This window comes from Lepus europaeus, unplaced genomic scaffold (genome assembly GCF_033115175.1).
Source record: "Lepus europaeus isolate LE1 unplaced genomic scaffold, mLepTim1.pri SCAFFOLD_119, whole genome shotgun sequence".
NCBI lineage: Eukaryota > Metazoa > Chordata > Mammalia > Lagomorpha > Leporidae > Lepus > Lepus europaeus.
Window position 1 is genome coordinate 57,877 of NW_026909031.1, and position 24,018 is coordinate 81,894.

The 24,018-nt window shown below is 41.3% G+C and overlaps 1 protein-coding gene across 1 annotated transcript; it reads left to right on the forward strand.

Moving 5' to 3' along the window:
- Nucleotides 1-19,777: 19,777 nt before the first annotated feature.
- On the forward strand, nucleotides 19,778-22,721 carry LOC133754508 (DDB1- and CUL4-associated factor 8-like). The gene has a single exon (XM_062184973.1). The coding sequence runs from the start codon at nucleotides 20,104-20,106 to the stop codon at nucleotides 21,877-21,879; it is 1,776 nt and encodes a 591-aa protein (XP_062040957.1). The 5' UTR covers nucleotides 19,778-20,103; the 3' UTR covers nucleotides 21,880-22,721.
- The last annotated feature ends 1,297 nt before the right edge of the window (nucleotides 22,722-24,018 follow it).

Below are 24,018 nucleotides of genomic sequence, written 5' to 3' on the forward strand. Positions count from 1 at the left end.
AGCATCCCATATCAGCACTGGTTCTAGTCCTGGCTGCTCCTTTTCTGATCTAGCTCTCTGCTATGGCCTGGGAAAGCAGTATAAGATGGCCTAAGTCCTTGGGCCCCTGTACCTGAGTGGGAGACCTGGAAGAAGCTCCTGGCTCCTGACTTTGAAGCAGCACAACTCCGGCCATTGCAGCCAATTGGGGAGTGAACCAGTGGATGAAAGACCTTTCTGACTCTACTTTTCACTGTCTGTAACTCTACCTCTCAAAAAAATATAAGGAATTAGCCATATAAATTCAAACATTATGTCTGTCTACTGTTCAATTCTAGTTTTAAATTTGCAACACTGGCTTAATCTCATATGAGATTTGCCTCAGAAAGAATCCGTAAATGAAATCTATTAGTCTTATAAAGTTCAGGAGATAAAAACAATGTTTAAATATAACAAGAAAAATATACATATTCCTAAAGGTATTGATAGTATTACTTTTTTGTTGCATAGAAGAGGATATCTCATTTTATAGTTTCAAGGAGGATTTAAAATAAAGATTTGGAGCATTATAATTTATTCTGAGCAGTTATTACAAATCATTTATTTTTATTTTCAGCACCAAATCTGATATGTGGGATAAGTCTGTATTCATTTGTAGTCTTGCCTTTATTTGTAATTAAAATTCAAATCCAGATGTTGAGATACTCAGAAAACTAAATTTTTGATGTTACTGCATGACTTTTGTTTTCCAAAGAGAAAACATTATTATCATTGTTATTGGTGCATTATCCATTTTCCTAGCTCCTGCAGTCAACTAATTGTTTAAAAAGAAGTATTCTTAACATTAATACTGCCTGTGTGTTTATTACTTGAATGTTCCTCACCAAATATCTTCTTAAATTTATTACAATGATAATCATATTTAATTTTCAATTCTATTATCTTTGTTTAGATAATTGGGAATAGTGACAAAAACCTGAGACCACCAAGACCATGCTCCCAATTAACAGAAGACTTAACACAAAGAACTAGAATCTCTTTAATTGCGTACTTTACAGATAGGTCATATAAAATCATATGGGAAAGATAGAGTACATGCATTGATTATGAATTTAAATTTATCTGAGCTATTGGATTTTAATTTTAGAAATGTGTGCTTGGGATATGAGGTTGTCCCCAATCTTCAAAGAGCAGAAACACAAATTAAAGAGAGAGAAAATGAACAAAATATTTTAAACCACATTAAAATGTTATTCTATCATTTAAAAACTGTGAATCAATGTATTTAAGGAATTATAAGTTTTTTTAATGAAAATACTTTCATATATTGTGTGTCTAATGACTTACACATAAGAAATTTTTACATGTTTAAGAAAATTATAGTCCTTAGATTTCTTCCTTTAAATAAGGTTTTCATTTTAGACTAGGTTCATATAAAGATCACAAACATGGTACAAAGTTCTCATATCCTGCTACAGTTTTCTCTAATCTTAACATCTGAACTTAGGGCAGTGTGTTTGCCATGCTCAATGAAGCAAATGTATATATTATCAACTAAAACTGACACTGTGTATTTCCTTGGTTTTTACCCAATTTTATTTCCCTGCTCAAGTACTTGAGTCCCTGCCACTATTTCGGCATACCTGGATGGAGTTCTAGGCCCTTGGTTTCAACCTGGCCCAAATCAAATATGTTGTAGGTATCTGGTGGAACATTTCTCTACCTCACTTGCTTCTATCCTGTCTTAAAAATAAATAAAAATAAAATTTGAAAGAAACAATGTTCTAAACTGCACATTATAATTTAATAATTTATTTGTTATAACTTATTTGAAGTAGATTACAGACCAAAATGTAAAAGCTAAAACTACACAAGTGAGAGCTTTGGAAGATACAATATTCTTGGATGGCAGTTTTTTTCTCTTAGTACTTGGGCTATATCACACCATTCTCTCTTAGCCTGCAGGGTTTCTGATGAGAAGGTTGCTGTGAATCTAATTGCAGATCCTCTGACAGTAATCTGGTGTTTCTCTCTTGCACATTTCAGAATCTTCTCTTTATGTTTTACTGTGGTGAGTTTCATTGCAATGTGTCATGGTGAGGATCTTCTCTGGTCAAGTCTATTGGGAGTTCTGTGTGCTTCCTGTCCTGAGGTCTCTTTCTTTCTCCAAACCAGGGAAGTTTTCTGCTAGTAGCTCACTAAAAAGGTCTTCTAATTCTTTTCTCTCAACATGCCTTCAGGATCTCCTAGGACCTGAATGTTGGGTTTTTTTTTTAATAGTATCCTGTAGATTCCCAAAAATATGTTTTTAGATTTCTAACTTCCTCTTCTTGTCTTTGGTCTGATTGTATAGTTTGCTGTGTTCTGTCTTCTAAGTCTGATATTCTCTCTTCTGCCTCACTGATTTTGTTTTTAAGGCTCTCAACTGCATTTTTATTTGTACTATTGAATTTTTTATTTCATTTTGATTTCTCTTCAATATCTCAATTTCATGTTCTATTGAATTCTTCACTTTATTTTTTTCTGCCTTAAGATTTCAGTTTCATGCGAGAGATTTTCTTCCATGTCCTGTATGGATTTCAGTAGTTTGTATGTTTGATTTTGATTACTTTTATGTAATCTTATGATCAATTTTTGAGTTCCATTTGTTGCATTTCTTCTATCTCATTGTCTTCATAATCTAGGATTGAAGTGTTGTGTCCTTTTGGGAACGTATTGCTCTCTTTCTTATTCTTGTTTCTTAGATTGTTGCATTTGTTGTTTGGAATTTGTGGAAATATCCATTGGTTTCTTCTTCTTTTGTTTTATCTGCTGTGGTGGCTTTTATTATTGTACTATGACTCTGGAGATAAGTGGACTGTCTGCATTCAGTGAATCTCTAGAGGCTTGTAAAGGGTGGCTTGTAAAGGGTGTGGCTAGAGAGCTCTGTTCAGTTCTCCAGGGTTAAGGGCATGCCTAAGGTGACACACCCAGGTTTGCTGTTGTAAATCTTTTCTCTTTTTTGAATCAGAAGAGATGTATATTCTGCTCAGCTGAGCTCTTCTTGATAGAGACCAGTGCCTAAGCACTAGCCCTAGTCGATATAATATTTGTCTGCTCTGTCCCAAGGACCACACAAAGCATCTGTGCAGTTCTCAGCGTAAGTTCCGATTCCCCAGCACTGTGTCCCACCAGGTAGCCAGGACCACCTGAGCTTGTGGCATCTCCCACTGAGACTGCTCAAAGTACCACCCACACTGTGAGTCCTCCCACACACCCTGTTTTGTTTCCACAGTCCCAGTTCAGAAGCTTCACACATTCACAGGCTCCTAACTGCCTGTATTTACCCCCACCAGAGTCAGGAGTCTCCACTTGGCTGATTGCTGGGAGAGGCACTAGCTGGTGCAGCTGGTATGTATTTCCAAAATGGCACCCACTCTATTGGTTTGTATGCTTTTGTAAGGTGATTGGAGAGAGAGAACTGTGTCCATACCGTTATTTATTTATTTATTTTTCTCTCATCTAGTTTGGCTGGTACACTTTCCCCCATGGGGCTTCAAGCCTCATTCCCTTTAAGCTCTCCTTGCTGCTTTTCAACAGTGGCCAAGGCTACTGCGGTCCTGTCTCACCTCACTTCCCAGCGCTGCTGCATAGGCTCTCGGCTGTTGGAGTGCTGAGTCATGGGTGACCACACCCTCCAGATATGTCTACCATGTCCCTCTAATTGTCTTAGAGTTTCCTCTGCCATTTTCCCCCCTAATTCTTCCCTGACACTACACTATCTCCACATTTTTTAAACTATCTTCTCCCTAGGCTAGAGCAGTTAGCTCCCTCCATACTCTGTCCCAATCCATTTGTTGCTTCTTATTAGGAAGGCAAATACTAGGGGGTTGGTACTGTGGCTTAGCAGGTAAAACCACTGCCTGCAGTGCCGGCATCCCAAATGGATGCCAATTTGATTTCCAGCTGCCCCACTTCTGATCCAGCTCCCTGCTAATGCACCTGGGAAAGCAGCCAAAGATGGCCCAAACTCTTGGGCCCCTGTATCCATGTGGGAGACCAGGAAGAAGCTCCTGGCTCCTAGCTTCAGATCAGTTCATCTTGGGCCATTGAGGCCATTTAAGGAGTGAACCAGAAAATGGAAGATCTCTCTCTCCTCTCCTTCTAATTCCCCCTCTCTCTTTCTCTTGGTCTCTCTCTCATTCTCTCTGTAAGTATGCTCTTCAAATACATACATACATAAAGTTTTAAGTGCAAATACTGTGTGATGCACAGAAAGGAAAGGAGGGAGAGACATAATTCCTCTGCATAGTGTTTATGAGAGTTGGAAAACTGGGACATCAATGCATGAATATATAGGTCAGTTGAGGTCCTGTTGTCAATGCACCCTCATCTGGGCTCAGGGTCCTTAGTGCTCCTTCTTCCTGTGCCCACTGCCTCCTGGAAGCACTCTTGAATGTTCTGTGTACTTCCAGTTGTTCCACAAAAGACTCCTCATGGGACTACCATGAGTGACAGGGAGCAATGAGACCCACCACCTCGAAGTCCCTCAGCAATGGTAACTACTGCTTCTCCTTTCTGAAATCTGCACAAAGCTTCCTGAGGTGCTGCACACATAGACACAGATGGTTTCTCCATCTCTGCAGGGTGCTCAGCAGGAAAGATTGCCCCCTGCTACAACCAACTACAGTCCATTGTGATTAGAGAAGACGCATGGTATTTTTAATTTTTTTTATAATTTGCTGAGACTTGCTTTATAACCAAACATGCAAATATATTTTAGAGGAAGTGCCACACACTGATGGGAAGAATGTGTATTGTGCAACTGTGGATTGAACAGTTCTGTAGATTTCAATTAGGTCCAAGTGGAACATAGTGTCAATTAGCACTGTTGGTTTTGTTGATTTTGTCTAGTTGATCTGTGCATTGATTATAGACAGGTATTGAAATCATACATTAGTACTGTATTCAAGTCTATGTCTCTGTTTATTAATATTCATTCATATTTACTTTAAATAGCTGATACACCCTGTACTTGGGTACATATGTTTATTATAGTCATATCTTCATGTTGAATTGATCCTTTAATCATTATATAGTGCCTTTCTTTCTCACTTTGAATAGTTTTTGTGTTAAAGTCTATTTTTCCAGTATTAGGATGGCTACCCCTGTGCTTTTTTGCCTTGTTAGCATGGGATATACTTTTCTTCCTTTTACTTTTTGTCTGTGTGTATCTTTGTTGGTGAGATATGTTTCCTGTAGGCAGCAAATAGATGGGTACTATTCAGCCAATGTGTATCTTAACTGGAGAGTTAGCACCATTTAAGTTCATGTTTACTATTGATAAATAATGACTTGCCCCTACTATTTTTCCATAAATATTCCTATTGTTTACATTGAATTTCCTTTGTTTTTACTGGCAGATTTTCTGCCTTCACATTCTTGCATAATGATGACTATCTTTCTTTGTTCTTATGTGTAACACATCCATAAGCATCTTTTGCAAGGCTTTTGTAGGCATCTTTTGTAAGATGAGTAGTGACAAATTCTTTCAATCTCTGTTATGGAAGGTGTTTATTTCACCTGCATTCAAAATGAGAGCTTTGCAGGGTACAGTATTCTGAGCTGAGTTTTTTTTTTCTCTTAAGTCTTGGACTATTTTCTCCTGGTCTCTATAATTTTCCACATGTGTTACATCCCATATGACTATCTTTTTCATACCTTTCTTCAATACCTATTTCCCCTCAGTCTAGTTACAAACATGTTACCACATTCTAAAAGATCTTTTTCTTTATGCTCTCACCATTGATTACTTCCCAAATTTTCATTGTGTTGCAAAAGATAGGATTTCAGTCTTTTTTATGGCTATTATTCTGTAATGTATATATACCACATTTTATTCATCCAGTTATTGGTTGATGGACATCTGCATCGATTCCATATCTTAGCCATTGATAATTTAGCTTCTATAAACCTGGGGACATCACACCCCTTTCATTGGCTGATTTCATTCCCTTTGAGTAAATTCCCAGGAGTAGGATGGCTTGTTCATTGGTATATCTATTTCCAGATTTCTGAGGATTATCTGTACACTTTGATAATAGTCATACCTATTTACATTGCCAACAACAGTTTATTAATGTATGGTTTTTCTCCCATCTTTGCTGCATTTTAAAAAAAATTTTGAGTTATAGCCACTCTAACTAGCTTGAGGTAAATCTTCCTTGTGGTTTTTATTTGCATTTCCCTGATGGCTAGGTGACCCTGGGTATTTTTCCCCAATTTTTGGGGCTGACATTCTGGCATAATGGGTTAGGCTTCTGCCTGCAAGACCAGAATCCCATATGGGCACCAGTTCAAGTAGCAGCTGTACCACTTTCAATCCTGCTCCCTGCTACCATGCCTGGGAAAAGCTCAAAAGATGGCCCAAGTTATTGGGTACTTCTGCCCATGGGGGATATCCAGAAGAAGCTCCTGGATCCTTGGTTTGTCCTTGTCCAGCTGTAGACGTTGGATTCATTTGGGGATTGAACCAGTGTATGGAAGACCTCCCTATCTGCATCTATCCCTCTCCCTCTGTAACTCAGCCTTTGAAATAAAATAAATCTTTAAAAAAAAAAACAAAAAATGTGAAGAGATAGATAGGTCTGGGCCTCTGAATTTACAAGGCCTAAAGCCCACCAGATTATTATCAAGCCCCTTCTATCAGGTTCTATTTGCCTCTCAATCAGAAAACTTAATTGTAGCTTAGACAGCACCTTTCTTAGCTCCTCTAATAATGACTCTGTCCTTTGTTCTAGGCCCTGTCTAGTGCACTTGTGCCTCATTCCTTTGTAATCATAACCTCTACTCTACCACCAATGGCTCTACTCCCAACCTGTGTGTACTGATGGTTCTCTTCCCCACTTAATGCTGTATAATTGTTCAAACCTGGTAAATGCCACTCTTAGGATCATTGGTTACTATCCTCACTCTGTCTTTTATGACCTTGTCTAAATATGATCAGAGTTGGCAAACTTGGAAGGCTTCCATAGCCTTGGCAACTCATGACGACAGCCTAGGATGGTTACTGGCGCCATAAACTAGAGTGTCAATTTGTTGGGTCAACAACAGGAGCCACTGTGCACTTGCTCCTCATGTGGGATCTCTGTCCTCAATGTGCTGTCCATTGTGATTTAATGCTATAACTAGTACTCAAACAGTATGTTTCACTTTGTGTTTCTATGTGGGTGCAAACTGTTGAAATCTTTATACTAAATTGATCTTCTGTATATAAAGAGAATTGAAAATGAATCTTGATGCAAATGGAAGGGGAGAGGGAGCGGGAGAGGGGAGGGTTGCGGGTGGGAGGGAAGTTATGGGGGGGGGGAAGCCATTGTAATCCATAAGCTGTACACTGGAAATTTATATTCATTAAATAAAAGTTAAAAAAAAAAACACCTATGTTTGTTCTGTTCTCATTCTGCCATCACTTCCCCAGCCAACCGAGTCTGTAGTGGTTTTCTATCACCCATGAATCTCATTATGTCTCTATGTTTCCTAAAGAGCCAAGACCTTGCAGGCATAGCCTGCATGTTATCTGGGTGCAGGCAGCATACCAGGCAACATAGCACTGTTAGGACCACTGCCTTTAAAACCATAGTTGTGGACACCTCCACATCCCAGCTTGGGTTATTTCTTATAAAATTCAATTTCTTCAAAATGGAGCAATCTGGAAAGCATCATGCTAAGTGAATTAAGCCAGTCCCAAAGAAACAAATATCATTTGTTTTCCCTGATCAGTGACAACTAACTGAGCACCAAAGGGTAACCTGTGGAAGTGTAATGGACACTATGAGAAATAGTGACTTGATCAGCTATGGTGCTGACTGTTGATGTACAATGTAACACTTTATCTATTTTAGTATTTTTTTGTAAACTTTGTAATTAACACACAATTATTCTGAGGTGTCTAAATCTTAACTGAAAAGTGATCCCGGTTAAATATAAGAATGAGAAAAGGAGAGGGAGGAGATGTATAATAGGGGATATGCTCAATTGGATTTGCCCCAAATGATGAAGTTAGAAAAGTTCCAGGGGATTCCGATACAATCCCATCAAGGTGTCATGTACCAATGCCATCTCACCAGCCCAGGTGATCAATTTCAGTTCACAACTGATCACACTGATAGGCCTAAAAGTCAAAGGAATCACACAAACAAGATTAATGTCTGCTAATACTAACTGATAAAAAAAAAGGGGGGAGAGAAGGATCCAACATGGGAAGCAGGATACACAGCAGACTCATAGAATGACAGATGTCCTAAATAGCACTCTGGTCTCAGAATCAGCCCTTAAGGCATTCGGATCTGGCTCAAGAGCCTATGAGAGTATTTTAGGCATGGAAAGCCAAGACACGCTGGGGGGAAAAAAAAGATGAAGAAGAAGAAGACCTAAATGAAGGATCTCAGCGAGTGTGATCCCAGTGGAAAGAATGGGGCCATCAAGGTAGGAGGTAACTTTCTCTGGAGGGAGGAGAGAACTTCCACTTTGACTATGGCCTTGTTGGAATGGGATCGAAGTCGGCGAACCCTGAAGGCTTCCATAGCCTCGGCAACTCATGGCTAGAGCCTAGGGAGATTACTGATGCCATAAACAAGAGTGTTAAATTGTTAAATCAACATCAGGAGTCACTGTGTACTTGTGTCCTATGTGGGACCTGTCCTTAATAGGTTGTCAAAGGTGAAGTAATGATATAGCTAGTACTGAAACAGTATTTTTACACTTTGTGGTTATGTGTGGGTGCAAACTGATGAAAGCTTTGCTTAGTATATACTGAAGCGATCTTCTGTATATAAAGATAAATGAAAATGAAAAAAAAACCCTTGATTTTAAATTGGAAATTACATAGAAAAATAATCAATCTTTTTTTAAAAAAATATCTTGCAGAATCTCAGTCATTAATGTGATGTACACTGTTATTTAATACTATAACTAGTACTCCAACAGTATTTTTTCACTTTGTGTTGCTATGGGAGGACAAACTGTTGAAATATATATATATATATATATATATATATATATATATATATATATATATACTAAACTGAATTTCTATATATAAAGAGAATTGAAAATGAATCTTGATGGCAATGGAAGGGGAGAGCGAGTGGGAGGGGGGAGGGTTGTGGGGGGGGGAGTTGTGGGGGGAAGCCTTTGTAATCCATGAGCTGTACTTTGGAAATTTATATTCACTAAATAAAAAGATAAAATAAAAATTCAAGTTCTTTCCACATTCTCAAAGTGGTTGTTACTAAAATCTCAATCCTTGTTCCCAATGCTGATTGAAAATAAAAAGCACAAGTTTAAGCATAAAAGAAAGAGACAATTTAATCTATTGAAGATGAAAGGGTAGCATACTTCTTTCCCAGGATTTGCCACTCTGCTTGAAAGAGGATGATTTGGGGATTTTAAAGGAGGCTACAAGGAAGGAGGAATCAGGAATAGAGGATCAAAGAATATGGACAGCTGCATGTGAAGTGAACCATGATGGATTCTGGCCCAAAATATCTTTGCACAGCTTTAACTTGCAGGTGCCTCCTCATTCCACAATGATGCCACACTAGCATTCCTCTCCCTGTAATGAAAACCAGAAAGATTATTATTTTTCTACCAGAATTGTTCAGTCCCATAGCAGGAGGCGAGCCATAGATTAAAACATATAACCAACCTGAGTGTGTTTATCTTGGTGAGCTAAGGAGATAGTTGCGGAATTATCAAAGATGTCTACACAGTATTCTGTTTCAGGGGAGGCATTTTTCCCCCTAGGCAACTGTAGCTTTAGAGAACTACTTGCCTCAGTAGGAAACTTCTGTTATTTAATAAGCACAGTCCTCTGGTTCTATCATTTATGACACTTTGAATATAACTGGCCAAGGCTTCAATGTGCCAAATTCAGTCCCCATTCCTAACTGTGGGACAGAGATAATAAGATCCTACCAGTAGAAGACGTAACTGTGAGGCAAGTTTGGGAAACTGGCAGACTTCTGTATGTTTTTCTATTTTCTTTGAATAACAAGGAGGCCCAAGTACATCATCACTAACCCAGGAGCAGCCAAGGCCATCAATATTCCCCTTTCAATGCTGTGGATATTTATTCTTGTGCTTCCTCTAAGCTACAAGGGATGGGAGAGTGCTTTGAGCTCAGCTTTCTGGGCTAAGATACCTTGTGGCAGTGCTATTGATTCTGAAGTTTCTGGGAGAGTTACTACTTCATATCCAACCTTTGATTTTCCTGTCCTGTGAAGCTGTTTTGATACATGAAGAGTTCCCAATCTGTAACCTGTAAGGGGATATTGGTCAGATCCAGCCTAATAAGACATATCTGTTACATGACCTATAATCAGTCACATGGTTTCCTCAGGGGAGTCTGAGGGCAAGGTGGGTGGATTAAAATATGATTCAGTTTTACAGGAACATTTCAGTTATCAAATAGTACAGGTTGGTTTTTACCATAGGGCCTGAAGTAAGCGGTAAGATCCTTGTTGTTACAGAAGCGGCAGCACATAGTAAGCTGTATGCACTGTGGTGAGATGACCAAAAGTGAGCTCTCTGTCTCCTGCAGTACTTCACAAGTGGCTGTTATTCTCAGACACTGCAGCCAGCCTTTGGTGGAATGTCCACATTTTTGAAATGTATACCATTGGTCATTTTATTTTCCCCAAATTTTGAGTCATTCCTTCTAGTCCTAATCCTTGCTTCTCATGTACAAAGAGGTCAAAGCCCTTTCTCAACACCTCCCTGTGTGTGCTGTAGGTGCTGCATATAGAATCTAACACTACATGAGAGGATGGCAGCTATCACTTCTAGTTAGCATCTCTCTTTTAAAATTGGGGTACTCTTTAATGGGTATAGGTCTATCAGAGTTCTTTGTGACAGTTACTACCAGGCAACCACACATAATGACCCTCCCTTTAAAGCCTCTTGGTTTTAACCTAATTTTGTTTAGGATTAAAACCTGTGATTCCATCTTGATATTTATTTCCTCTTTGTGATCATGATCTTTTGGGAGGCACAATGCTGATCAGCCATCCTGCAGCTAAATTTTACTTATCCCTCATTGCCCAGTTAGATTTGACCCAGTATTGATCTGGTGCCATGTTGGAAGGGAAGTCATGACCAGGAGGCATTTTCAAAGAACAATTTTGTCCCAATTTGAGCAATAGAGAGGTTAAAAAAGTGGCTCTCAAACTAAATTTACGTGGAGTCCATTGTTAAACTTAGTTCTGTTTATTCTGTAGGTTCCAATCATCATCTCAAAGTGCCAGGCATTATCCTGCTGAGAATTGTACTTCTGTAGACTTCTTACAGGCAGTAGGCACACAACTCAAATAGGAAAACACCAAGCACAAGATAAATCAGGTTGACATCTTAAAAATAATGAATAGGGATACAATCAAATAGTAGACATGATAACTGACAATTCATGCAAGTACAGCATGAAAGGTTGAGTATCCATGTTAGTCTCAGACCCAGAAAACTCTCAAAGTTAGCAGTCTAAAAACAATGAACAGAGTTACAGACTAAAAGCAGGTATGTTATAGTTTGTTGATTGGCTATTTGCTTTAAATACAGTAGCTAAATTTCCTTTGTCATATAATCTCACACTTGGAAAATTCTCCAAATTAAAAGGCAGATCTATGACAAAGCTAGATTTTTTTAAAGCTACAGTGTCTAGTGTTTTGAAATTTTTGGATCTGCTAAAATATGAGAAGTCCATTTACTCACTGCAAGACTGAAAACCCTACCAGCCAGGCATTTTATGGATGAGATTTAGATATGCAAATGTTTCCAAATATATTCTCTTATGAGAACAGATTCTGATGAATTCATGAAGACAGTCACATTGCCCCCCCCACATATACCATATTTATAAAAATTTTTGAATGTTAGAGCAATTAAGTGGGGGGAGTGGAAAGTAAACACTTCTTCTATGGTTACAGAACAACACTTTACCAAAATACAGTAAACCACTGAAATCACAGGAACAGTTTTCCTGAACCTAGAAGGTGAAACATTGAAATATTAGAACCAACAACACTTTGAATGAAAGATGGAAATCCCCAGATGTCATTAATTCATTTAGTCTGATTAATTTTTGTCCTGTTTTACATTAGACACTTTCTAGGTGTTCCGGGATTTTCCCCCCAAGTTTTGGACATTCTTACCTATTCCGTTGATTTTAAAGCAGTCAGAAATCTGTATTTAAGAACATTGCTTAGGGTTTTAGACAAGAATCAGAATTATTGATACAATGTCTCAGAACATATCTGACAGGTTTATGAAATTGTCCCTATTCAATCTCTGGGCCAGTGATGGGAAGGAGTCCCTCAAAGTAACTGTTCAAAATAAGAACACTTTTCATTGTGAAATAATATCCACCCACTTAGAGTGATTTAATCAGTTACAGACCTGATGTAGCCATACTTATAGGAAAATGAGTAAACACCCAAAGCAATCTTCCTTATTAACACTCAGCTCTTTGCAAACAATGAGAATTCAACAAAGAAAGCAAAGAACACAAGAAATTACCTGACTGAAACACAAATGGTTTTCTTGGCCAGGTACTAAGGGGTAAAACCACTAGTATAGAATCAAGTTATCCTGTCATCTAGGATTTTAAGATAAAAATTTGCTGTCCAGTCATACTAGAGTCAGAACTGGAGAGGAAAAGAGCATGCAGAAACTGACCTGAAAGCCAAGGAATAGAGTCCACAATTAAACTACATTCTAGAAGATGGTCAAAACAATGAAAGGAAAACAGATTAAAAGAACTGTGGTACAGCTGATGCTTGGTGCAGGACTGAGGCCATTTCTAATTAGAAGACAAAAATGGGGGTAGGGCTGTTGATTGTAACAATTTAAAGTACTCAAGTAAAAGTATTAAATGAATGGATTACCCTAAAATTAAAGAGCAGTTTTAGGTTTCACTTGTGTTGAATGATTACTGTTCAATGATTAAAAAGAAGAAAATCTCAGAAATTCAACATAAGTATCTTGAGGCTCTTCATGTTGGAAGCCTTTTGCAAGTGGAATACTGATAACAGTAATGAGATCATGTACTGAGAAAGGAAAGGATTTTGAGGCCATATTCTAAGAAAGGAAAAATTGAGAAAACAAAGTTTTTTATGTAGCTGCTACTTCTCAGGACCCAGAGGATACATATATCTGTTTTTAAAGACAGAAAAGTAAGAGAAAGCTTAAGCTGTCTCAAATGTCAAAGTTAGTTTTGGTCACTTGAGAGGTAGATGGAGAAAGTAGTCAATCCTGTTACATTCAAAACAAAAAGGAGACCAGTGACCAGGCTGTGATTGTGCTAACTTGAGGCAGAGTTCAAGCAAAGGCAACCTCAGCAGCACTGCTTCCTCAGGGGCTTGAATCGAACAGTGGGACCAACTGGGTACTCTTTTGGTTTTCCTGTCACAGCGGAGCTTTTTTACATCCCCTCTTTTTAAACATGTACTGGGTAACTTCCTTAGGCCCTGACTCTATCCATGTTTTTTTTCTTTCCAAGTTAATCATTTTCACAAATTAATCACTAAAATAAAAAACAGTCAAAAAAAAAAAAAGGAGGCTGTAAGAAGGTGGGAGTCAGAATATTAGGAGAGTAGAATAGGGACAGCCGTACGTTGTTCTTCAGCTGGGCAATAAGGGGCTGGCCGGAGTCACAGTGGTTATCTCATCTAGTTACAGGCTCAGATCATGCTGAAGTTCCTCACTAGTCAGTAATGCCAAACTCTTCAGACCAGGGTTTGGATGGCCAGTGGGCTTCAATGCTTTTTGCTCTGGGCCTAAAATTCCCCTAAATGAAACTCCTTGAGTCTATTCCAGTCATTAAGGTGCTATCTGATTATAACCTTCCAGGGCTGGCTATAAAAGTCCCTCAATTCAGTGAGTCAATGTAAGGAAGGAAGGCTAGAGACAGGGGTCTGACGGTATATAAAATTCAATACATTATTTAGGGTCTCAGTTTCAGTTGTAATAAAAGAATTAAGCTATGAGAAGATGTGCTGAAACACTAAGGATATACAAATATTGATTTTTAAATTCCTTATGTATCTTCTGTCCATGTCGCATTTGTAATTGATTACAAATCAGACTTGACAGATTTAAGCTTTGTTGGGAAAGAACTTCAAGGATGTCGGAGGCCACCCGACAAACCACATGGAGACACACAGCACTCAGTCAATTCATCACCACGTTTATTGCCTCATCGCGTTCCAAGCCAAAGTAGGGGGCCCGGCGATGAGGGACTGGAGGCAGTCTCCCTAAGGAAACCCTTCAGTCTCCAGCCCCGAGCACACAGAAAGACAAGGATATATACCCCAGACCCCATACAGATAACATTCATTGTGTGCAATCATGCATAGCACAGGAATAGAGCAAGTTTACAAAGTAGCAATGATCAGGGTAGAAGCTCTGCAGATAGAGCAAAGAACATCATAAACCTTCATCAGAAGTCACATCCTGCCTGCAGGAATATGGGACGAAAAGTCTTGGAAACAGGATTAGATAAGGGACAGCCTCAGCCTGCTGCATCTCATGTCGACATCTCCCCCTTCTTGTTTGTACAAGAATGGCCTGGTGTTTATGGTAACTGGTGTCTACACTGTCCAGAGGGCCGCAGGGGAGGATCCATCCCCCACAAGTCCCTCGCGTTAAATGCTGAATGGCGTGGACTTGTGCCTGTCTTAGGTGCCCCGCAGCGCTTACTCTGCTTACCCGTCATCAAGGATATAGGAAGCATGTCCTGCCCTCTGTCTTAGATTGCTAGAGAAGCCTGCGAGTGCTTACCCGTCGTTGACTACCGGTCCACCCTAAGAACAGTGTAGGAGCAAGCGGTCAATGAGGCAGTTAGGAAGAGAGAGACCGAGGCTTCCACGGCATATCACATACTGCAGCCCCCTGTTTTAGAGTGTACTAGAGGGTATGTACTGTGCTTTTGATAGCCTCTCTGTTTGCGCACATTGGAACGGTGGGAACGTTTGGTTGTATTACTTCACATCAGTCTACAGGCAGGCAGAAGACAGAGGTTGTGGGGGCTGGCTCCCCACAGCTCCCTCTTTTTTTACTTTAGGACCAGCGCCTGTCTTAGGCACCCCTGAGCGGAGTGGCAGCTTACCCGTCTTTGCCAGAGGGTCGACTTGCATGAGCAGTCTCAGCCCTCCGCTGTCTTAGGTTGCATGCCATCCCTCAAGGCACTTACCCGTCTCTGGCTACTGGTCCAAGAAACCAAGAAACACCTGCTGTATTGCAGGGGAGGGGGTTTTTGTAGCGATGACTTCGAATGGGGACCAAATATCTGTGTCCAGTTGTGTTAAGAACCCAAATCTCTTGCCGTAGTTCACGCAGCAAACGAGTGAAATTACTATTCCAGGTATGGTTTAAGGTGGCACCTAAAGAGCGAGACAAATTAGCAAGACGAGTATAGTTATGCCAGGTAAATGGAGTAGCGCAAAGTGTGACAAATTGAACCAAGCAGGGGGTTCCCCACATCCCCGTCTAAGATTCAGTTCTTCCTGGAGAACGTTGACCCGTTGGTTTAGTAATAAGATTCCTGAATGGATATGCTGATCCACTGCCACTCAGAGCGTTCTTGTTTGATCATTCTTCTGGAGCATGGGAATAGGTGACCTTTTTTCCTTTTAGGAATTTCACAAGCCAAGACTGACCTTGACTTGTCTATGACTTGTTTATGGGCTGCCTACATCTCCCCCTTTTTTATTTAATTGAGAATGGTCTCTGTCTTAGGTTGCCCTCAGTCATCTCTGTCCTTACCCGTCATCAGTAACTCTGGCAGCTTGGCCTAGAGCCCTGTCTTAGGTTGGTACAGGATGCTGAGCGTCTTACCCGTCTCTGAGTACCATTCCAGCCCAACATTAGGTGAGAGATGAAACATACAGCCAAATATTAATTATTTGTGATTACAAATAATGATGAATGTCAGTTCATACAGACTGTAGTGAAGTCAGCATAAAATGCAGAACACAAGGAAAACATCCCATACCAAGTAGGAAAAGCAGTAGTGGTCCAGTCAACATTAATAACCAATGAATCCATTGAAACCCTCCAAATGTTAGGGGGTTAGTAATAAACATGTTTTGCATTTTACTCTTAAGTTTATCAATAACAGACTCTATATATGGCACATTGTTAGTAATGTTAAAACAACATTTTCCTGTTACAGATTTACAACTTATATGATTTTTTAACATCAAGTAATTGTTAGCTGCATGGTTTAAAAGTACTCCTGAGTGTACTTGATCCAATTCTTTGGCTATATTGGACAGTCCAGTAGCAGTAAGATTGATTGTTTTGGTCACTGAATATGCAAGCCTTCGCAGTCCATGGTTATTTCCAAAGGCCAGTCCAGGAACACTTACTACTGGTACAGCCATGGCCAGGGCAGTGTTTTGTCCTATTAGGATGACGTTGCCATTACAGTCTTTAGGTGAAGCATGCTGCCGACGTGCTCTATCCGCTGCTGTAAATACAGATGTCAGCATCGGGGCCACACAGTCCAGGGAGCAATTGCGGAAGTTATCAGAGGCTAACGATGTGAAGGCATATTTGCTACATAAAAAAACCCATCCCTTAGGAGTCCATGTCCCATACCAGTATTGGATTAGGTGTATTTCATTGATTGGTGATAGGATCCCTTTATTTTACCAATTGTAAAACCTTAATAACTTGTGGAGGCTGTGCACTCCGTAACTTGTCATTCCAATTTTTACTCAATCCTGAGCAGAGAGCCCATTCCTTTGCCAAAGAGGCAAACTGAGGGTCTTTCCAGCCAGAAACATTACAGGTTACACATGTAACTTTAGTTTTTCTTTTAAAGAAAGGCATTGCTTTGTATACTTGTAGATTCTGTTGACTATACCAATTTGTGACAGCAAATTGTTTTTTAGCTGTCTGCCTGTGCACAGACTTAGTTACTTTTAGTTTAATCTGCAAGAAATACGCTGCAAGCCTTATAGTGCACACTAAAATTATTTAGAGGAAAGATGGTAAAGGAGTATAGATTAATAGAATGTTGCAATAAACATGGCTCCATTGCTTTAATGATACTATAGCAAGACGGTCCACTGATTTTTGTTGGGAGGGCCTGAGGCTGGCCCCGCTTCCAGTATTATGAACTCTGTTTGTTAATGAATTACCTTTTTTATCAGTTTTGGAGTGACAATATTGGCCCAATGCCTTTCCCTTTAGCACTGGGGGAAAATACCAGGAGGAGCCTTATTTTGATTTTTGACTTTTGGACAATTTTTGTACATGTTCCTGCTGTCCACATTTATAGCACCCTTATTTATTGGGCATAGCCCTCCTTGATAATTTTTGTAATGACAAAACATGTAGAGTGGCAGGTCCTGAATGTCCTGTTTTTAAGTGAATCCATTTTGCTAATCCCTCATCAAAGGAACTGTCACAGAACACCTCAGTCATAGTAGCCAATTGATTCATGTTTACATTGTACTTACGTTTAGCAGAATTTATAGTGTTGTGGGCATCACTAGGCAATCTTTACAAAGCACCGGAAAAGAATCCATACTGAGAATCAGACATTATTAGTAATCATTACAGGCATGTTTAAAATTTGGCTTGACTGTGTGTTCCCCTGGGATGAAGCAGCAGTAGAGGCTTGTTCTGGCTCCCTCTCAAAGCCCCCAAGGACAAGGGTGGCTCATTGCCAAGATTTTAGGCAAGCAGTGCGTCCTGTCCCGGATCTTGGCCAGAGAGCCAAGACACGAAGCATGCCCACCTGTTTATCAGAAACATTCCTTTATCCTCCTCCCCGGGAACTGGCCAGGCTCCCAAGGAGCAGGAGAAGGTCATTTGGCAACAAAGTTACTTGTCCACCAGAGCTGAACCTAGATACAAGCCTCTTTATTCCAAAAATTTGTCCTTACATTTGGCCCTAGGGCTGCATTGAGAGGTAGACATAATTAACACATTATAAGAATACAATACAAATTTTTCATACAAGCATACATTTAGTAATCAAACACAATAATACTCAATGTGTTTTAAGGGTAAATTGAAACATAACTGAGGGAGAATTAGCTTCTTGGGCACCCATGTCAGGGACATAAAAAACAGTACCATTCCAATACAAAAACACAAGCTGCTGCAGACAGCCTGAGAACTGACTAGATGATCCCATGGCATGGAGATCTGAGGCATTGTTACTTGTTAAACAGACATGTTGAGGCACACACAGTCCAATTAACAAATGCGCTAACATTTTGCATTACTCTGAAATTAGTGATTTGGGTTTCATTAAATATTTGTAACATCTCTTTTTGATAAGACAACAAATTTTTCAGCGGATGGAACACGGTGGGTAACCATTTAGCCATAATGATAGTAGCCTCTTACTATCTGTAATTGTTACATTTTTGTAGGTTTGTGCAATCTTAACTACTTGTGGCATATTTTGATTTACACTTTTTTTTAAAGCCAACCACGCATAATCTGCCCAAGCATTCCTATCAATAATAAGGGTAGAGTTAGTACATAATACAAAAATAGAATGGGTAGTCTGGACACTTTGACATGTTTAAATGCGCATTTTCCATAGTTATGGCTTAGAGGGGCTCCTGAGAAATTTTTTGTCTTTTAAGTCCTACACGTGCCAATTGCTCCCTCCTTTCTCCTGCAACCGGCGTCCTGGGCACTTTTTAACAAGGCCTTTATATCCTTGTCACATTTAGATGTGACTGTATATTCCCCATGGGCAATAGGAGAGGCTCCCCGGGCAAGCCCTAGTCTGCCATGCCCTACTCATGCTTATGTGCCTCCCTTGTAATCCCTACGGCCTGCTACCGCCGCAGCCTTCCCTCTTACAGAGGCTTACCTGTGGATGAGATGAATCCGAGTCACGGCACCAGCTGTCGGAGGCCACCCGACAAACCACATGGAGACACACAGCACTCAGTCAATTCATCACCACGTTTATTGCCTCATCGCGTTCCAAGCCAAAGTAGGGGGCCCGGCGATGAGGGACTGGAGGCAGTCTCCCTAAGGAAACCCTTCAGTCTCCAGCCCCGAGCACACAGAAAGACAAGGATATATACCCCAGACCCCATACAGATAACATTCATTGTGTGCAATCATGCATAGCACAGGAATAGAGCAAGTTTACAAAGTAGCAATGATCAGGGTAGAAGCTCTGCAGATAGAGCAAAGAACATCATAAACCTTCATCAGAAGTCACATCCTGCCTGCAGGAATATGGGACGAAAAGTCTTGGAAACAGGATTAGATAAGGGACAGCCTCAGCCTGCTGCATCTCATGTCAGGCCAGGGCCACTGGCCCCGACACAAGGAGCTATGGATCTTCTAAATAGATAATAAATAAATAAATCTTCTTTAAGAGAACTTAGAAGCTACATAGATGCCACAGATTAAAATAGGAAGTTAATTAATGTTTCTTCAAGGTCTCATTATTTCCAGACAGGGTATTTTCAGGCTTGTGTGTTTCCTTTAGTATCATACATAAACACACTTCAGTTCAAACTGTAGGAAGTCTGGATAGCTGGATGAGTTTTAACAATCCACTGATCACTGAGAAAGCACAAAAAGCTGACTGGTGTCAGAGTGAAAGAAACAGACTGTTCTTTTTCCCAATCTGCTGTGGGTAAAGCAAAGAGGTGTTCAGAGCCTCAGACATTTCAGTCCTGAGACTCTTGAGATTCCAGCCACCATTAACAGAAGTTCGGATAGGGCGGCCGCTGGCCAGCGTAAGATGGCGGCGGCGTTAGTGGCGGCAGTGGACGGGGCGGCAGGGCCTGGAACAGTCGGAGCAGCCGCTGGCAGAAGGATGACCCAAGACGGGAAGCAGGCTGCTGGGCCTCGCCGGCTCCCGTGCTTGTAACTGCCCCAGCCGGGCCCCCCCTCCCCCCTTGACCTACCCGCCCTTCAGTGAATCTCCAGACCTATTTGCTCAGGAGCTCAGCCTGGCCTTACTTCCACGATAAAAGGAGGAAAGCCATCTGGAAAACTACTCAAGTTTACCTCTGGTGGTAGCCAAGAGACTGTATTCTTCTGGTGCATTGTAATCAATGCCACATATTATCAGGCTGGCTACAGCAAACATCATTCAAGATGTCCAGCAAAGGGAGCAGCACAGATGGGAAAACAGACTTAGCTAATGGAAGCCTGTCCAGCAGTCTGGAGGAGATGTCTGGAGCTGAAGAGGGGAGGGAGACATCCTCAGGCATTGAAGTGGAGGCCTCAGACCTAAGTTTGAGCTTGACTGGGGATGATGGTGGCCCTAATCGCACCAGCACAGAAAGTCGAGGTACAGACACAGAGAGCTCAGGTGAAGACAAGGACTCTGACAGCATGGAGGACACTGGGCATTACTCCATCAATGATGAGAACCGAGTGCATGACCGCTCAGAGGAAGACGACGAGGAAGAGCAACCTCGGCGCCGTGTACAGCGCAAGCGGGCCAACCGTGACCAGGACTCATCAGATGATGAGTGGGTCCTGGAAGACTGGGTGTCTTCAGAGACAACAGCCCTTCCCAGACCTCGCTGGCAAGCCCTTCCTGCTCTGCGGGAGCGGGAGCTGGGTTCAAGTGCCCGCTTTGTATATGAGGCCTGTGGGGCAAGAGTGTTTGTGCAGCGTTTCTGCCTGCAGCATGGACTTGAGGGCCATACCGGTTGTGTAAATACCCTGCACTTTAATCAACGCGGCACCTGGCTGGCGAGTGGCAGTGATGACCTGAAGGTGGTGGTATGGGATTGGGTACGGCGACAGCCGGTTCTGGACTTTGAGAGTGGCCACAAAAGCAATGTCTTCCAGGCCAAGTTCCTGCCCAACAGTGGTGATTCCACCCTGGCCATGTGTGCCCGTGATGGGCAGGTTCGGGTAGCAGAACTGTCTGCCACACAATGCTGCAAGAACACAAAGCATGTAGCCCAGCACAAGGGAGCATCCCACAAGTTGGCCCTGGAACCAGACTCTCCCTGTACGTTCCTGTCTGCAGGTGAAGATGCAGTTGTCTTCACCATTGACCTGAGACAAGACCGGCCAGCTTCAAAACTGGTGGTGACAAAGGAGAAAGAGAAGAAAGTGGGGCTCTATACAATCTATGTGAATCCTGCCAATACCCACCAGTTTGCAGTGGGTGGACGAGATCAGTTTGTAAGGATTTATGACCAGAGGAAAATTGATGAGAATGAGAACAATGGAGTACTCAAGAAATTCTGTCCTCATCACCTGGTGAACAGTGAGTCCAAAGCAAACATCACCTGTCTTGTGTACAGCCACGACGGCACAGAACTCCTGGCCAGTTACAATGATGAAGACATTTACCTCTTCAACGCCTCTCACAGTGATGGGGCTCAGTATATTAAGAGATATAAGGGCCACAGAAATAATGCCACAGTAAAAGGTGTCAATTTCTATGGCCCCAAGAGTGAGTTTGTGGTGAGCGGTAGTGACTGCGGGCACATCTTCCTCTGGGAGAAATCATCCTGCCAGATCATTCAGTTCATGGAGGGGGACAAGGGAGGTGTGGTAAACTGTCTTGAGCCCCACCCTCACCTTCCTGTGCTGGCTACTAGTGGCCTAGATCATGATGTGAAGATCTGGGCACCCACCGCTGAAGCCTCCACTGAGCTGACAGGGTTAAAGGATGTGATTAAGAAGAACAAGCGAGAGCAGGATGAAGATAGCTTGCACCACACTGACTTGTTCGATAGCCACATGCTCTGGTTCCTCATGCATCACCTGAGACAGAGACGTCATCACCGGCGCTGGCGAGAACCTGGGGTTGGGGCCACAGACGCGGACTCTGATGAGTCTCCCAGCTCCTCAGACACATCGGACGAGGAGGAAGGCCCCAACCGGGTGCAGTGTATGCCATCCTGAGGCCTCATTCCTAGGAGGGGTGGGCTGGGACTGCCAACCCAAACCTGCCTGGACAACCCTTTCCTGTCCCAGGCCCCTACCTTCAGCAGAAGCGCACTTTGGACTTTTTGCTTTAGAAAAAAGAAAGACATCCCAGGAAAAGGTCATACCAGAGGGGAACAAACCAACAGAGAACTTAGAAATGGGAGTTGAGCCCTGGAATGGAGTTTCATGGAAAGGTACATAGGACTCAGCAGAAATGGCCTCAACCCAGAGCCTTTTTTGAGGGGTGGGGGGTTGGGGGTCCTATTTTGTGAACTGGTTTAGGATAGGGAAATGGGACTTCTTTGTCTTTAATCTCCCTTGTTTCTTGGGCAGGGGGTGGGGGGAAACAACTGGCTATTCAGTCCCAAGGGGTCAGAGTGGGCGGCAGGAGCACCACTCTCTCTTTGGGTTAGGTTTTTGACCTTTTTTCCTTTGTTTTTAAAACATCTGTAACAGTTTGTTTCTTTCCCCCTGGGCAATCCCATCCCAGGTACCTGTTTTTCAAGGAAGTCCTAGAGCCCCTAACCATCCCGCTCTTCACTTTCCACACTTCATTCATTTTCTGTACTTACCACAGTGTTTTGCACTTGATTATGTATCCTTCACTCTCTTCTCTTCATCCCATCACCCCCTAAATAGATCTAGTGAGGGAGGTTGGGGAGAGGTGGGAGGACGGGCCAGTGGTGGAGGACAACTAGGAAGAATGTTACCTCTTCTGTTATTTTGTTTTTTAAGTTGTTTGGCGGCAGCAGTCTCCCTGTCCCTATCACTGTTAGAGGCCTACTTTTCTATCTATAAATATATTAAAAAGCAAGTCAAACTTGAAAAAAAAAAAGAAGTTCAGATAACAAATCTTTAAAACTCTGTGAAGATGATCAAAGATGCATTTCTTAGCCATCCTCGCTTAACTCTAATTCTATTTTCAAACAAATCTACATTTATGCAAAATAAACATCTTATAAAATTTAACCTTCACTTGTGATAAGAATTTAAAAAACTGCTGTGATCAAGGAACTTCCTCCATGTAGCTGAGGTGGACACCGAGAGTATGGCGACAGTGGTTTCTGTCTCTTAGTATTCTCAAGTTGTGTAAGCTTCTGCTGAGTGTGAGCATGATCTGTGATTCCCTCTGATGATTACAGTATGGGAATTGTGAAGAGTTTTGCAGATGTTTTACAATTCCAAAATGATTAATTAAAAATAGTACAAAAGTAGGTTATACTGGATTGTCCTGATTTAAAAATCATAGGTGACAAACTGTCTTTCCTGAATGAACAAAGTGATTTGAGGTAGTCCTCAAGGTCAAGAACTGGGACTAGCCTCTAGGAATGGACTCAGACAAAATATGAGATTACAATTGCATGTGACTTTGAGAAAGTAACTTTGTGATGATATTATACAGCAATAGAACACTAATTCACTAATAAAGATGATCTACAAAAATCAAACAAAACAAAAATCCCAAATACAACATCTATATACTATTTCCCTTTGAAATTTCAATGATACATTAATACCTATAATATTCACTTTTTCTCATTATTATTCTAGGAGTAGGAGCAGAAAAATAAAATAAAATAAAATACCTCCAGGAACTGGTAGGAAACAAACTGTCAATATATAGAACCCTTGGGGAAAAAAACCCATGGATTTATACTGATAGAAGTAAAAAAATATGTTGAAAATTTGAGAGCTCTTAAAATGCTGTGCTGAGACCACATGCATTAAGGAAGCTTGTCAGTCGGTTCCAAGATTTTGGAATAGGGAGGGAGCTTACTGATCTAGCCCAGATGAAGATAGTTTAATAAAATTGGTGATAGTGTAGTCTAAGGCAAGAGTTAGGGAAAAAATGGCAGAGGAAACTCTTCTGTAATTAGAGGGACACAGTGGACCTACATGGAGGGCTTGGGCACCCACAGCTTGGAATTCAAATAGCTGAGAGCCGAGGCACTAGCACTGGAAAGTGAGGTGAGATGAGACTGCAGTAGCCTGAGACACTGGCCAAAAAGCAGCAGGAAGGGACTAGAGGGAATGAGGCTTGAAGCCCTGTGTGGGAAAGTACACTAGCCTAACTAGAGGAGATAAAAAATAAAAGGGACAGTACAGACACGTTTC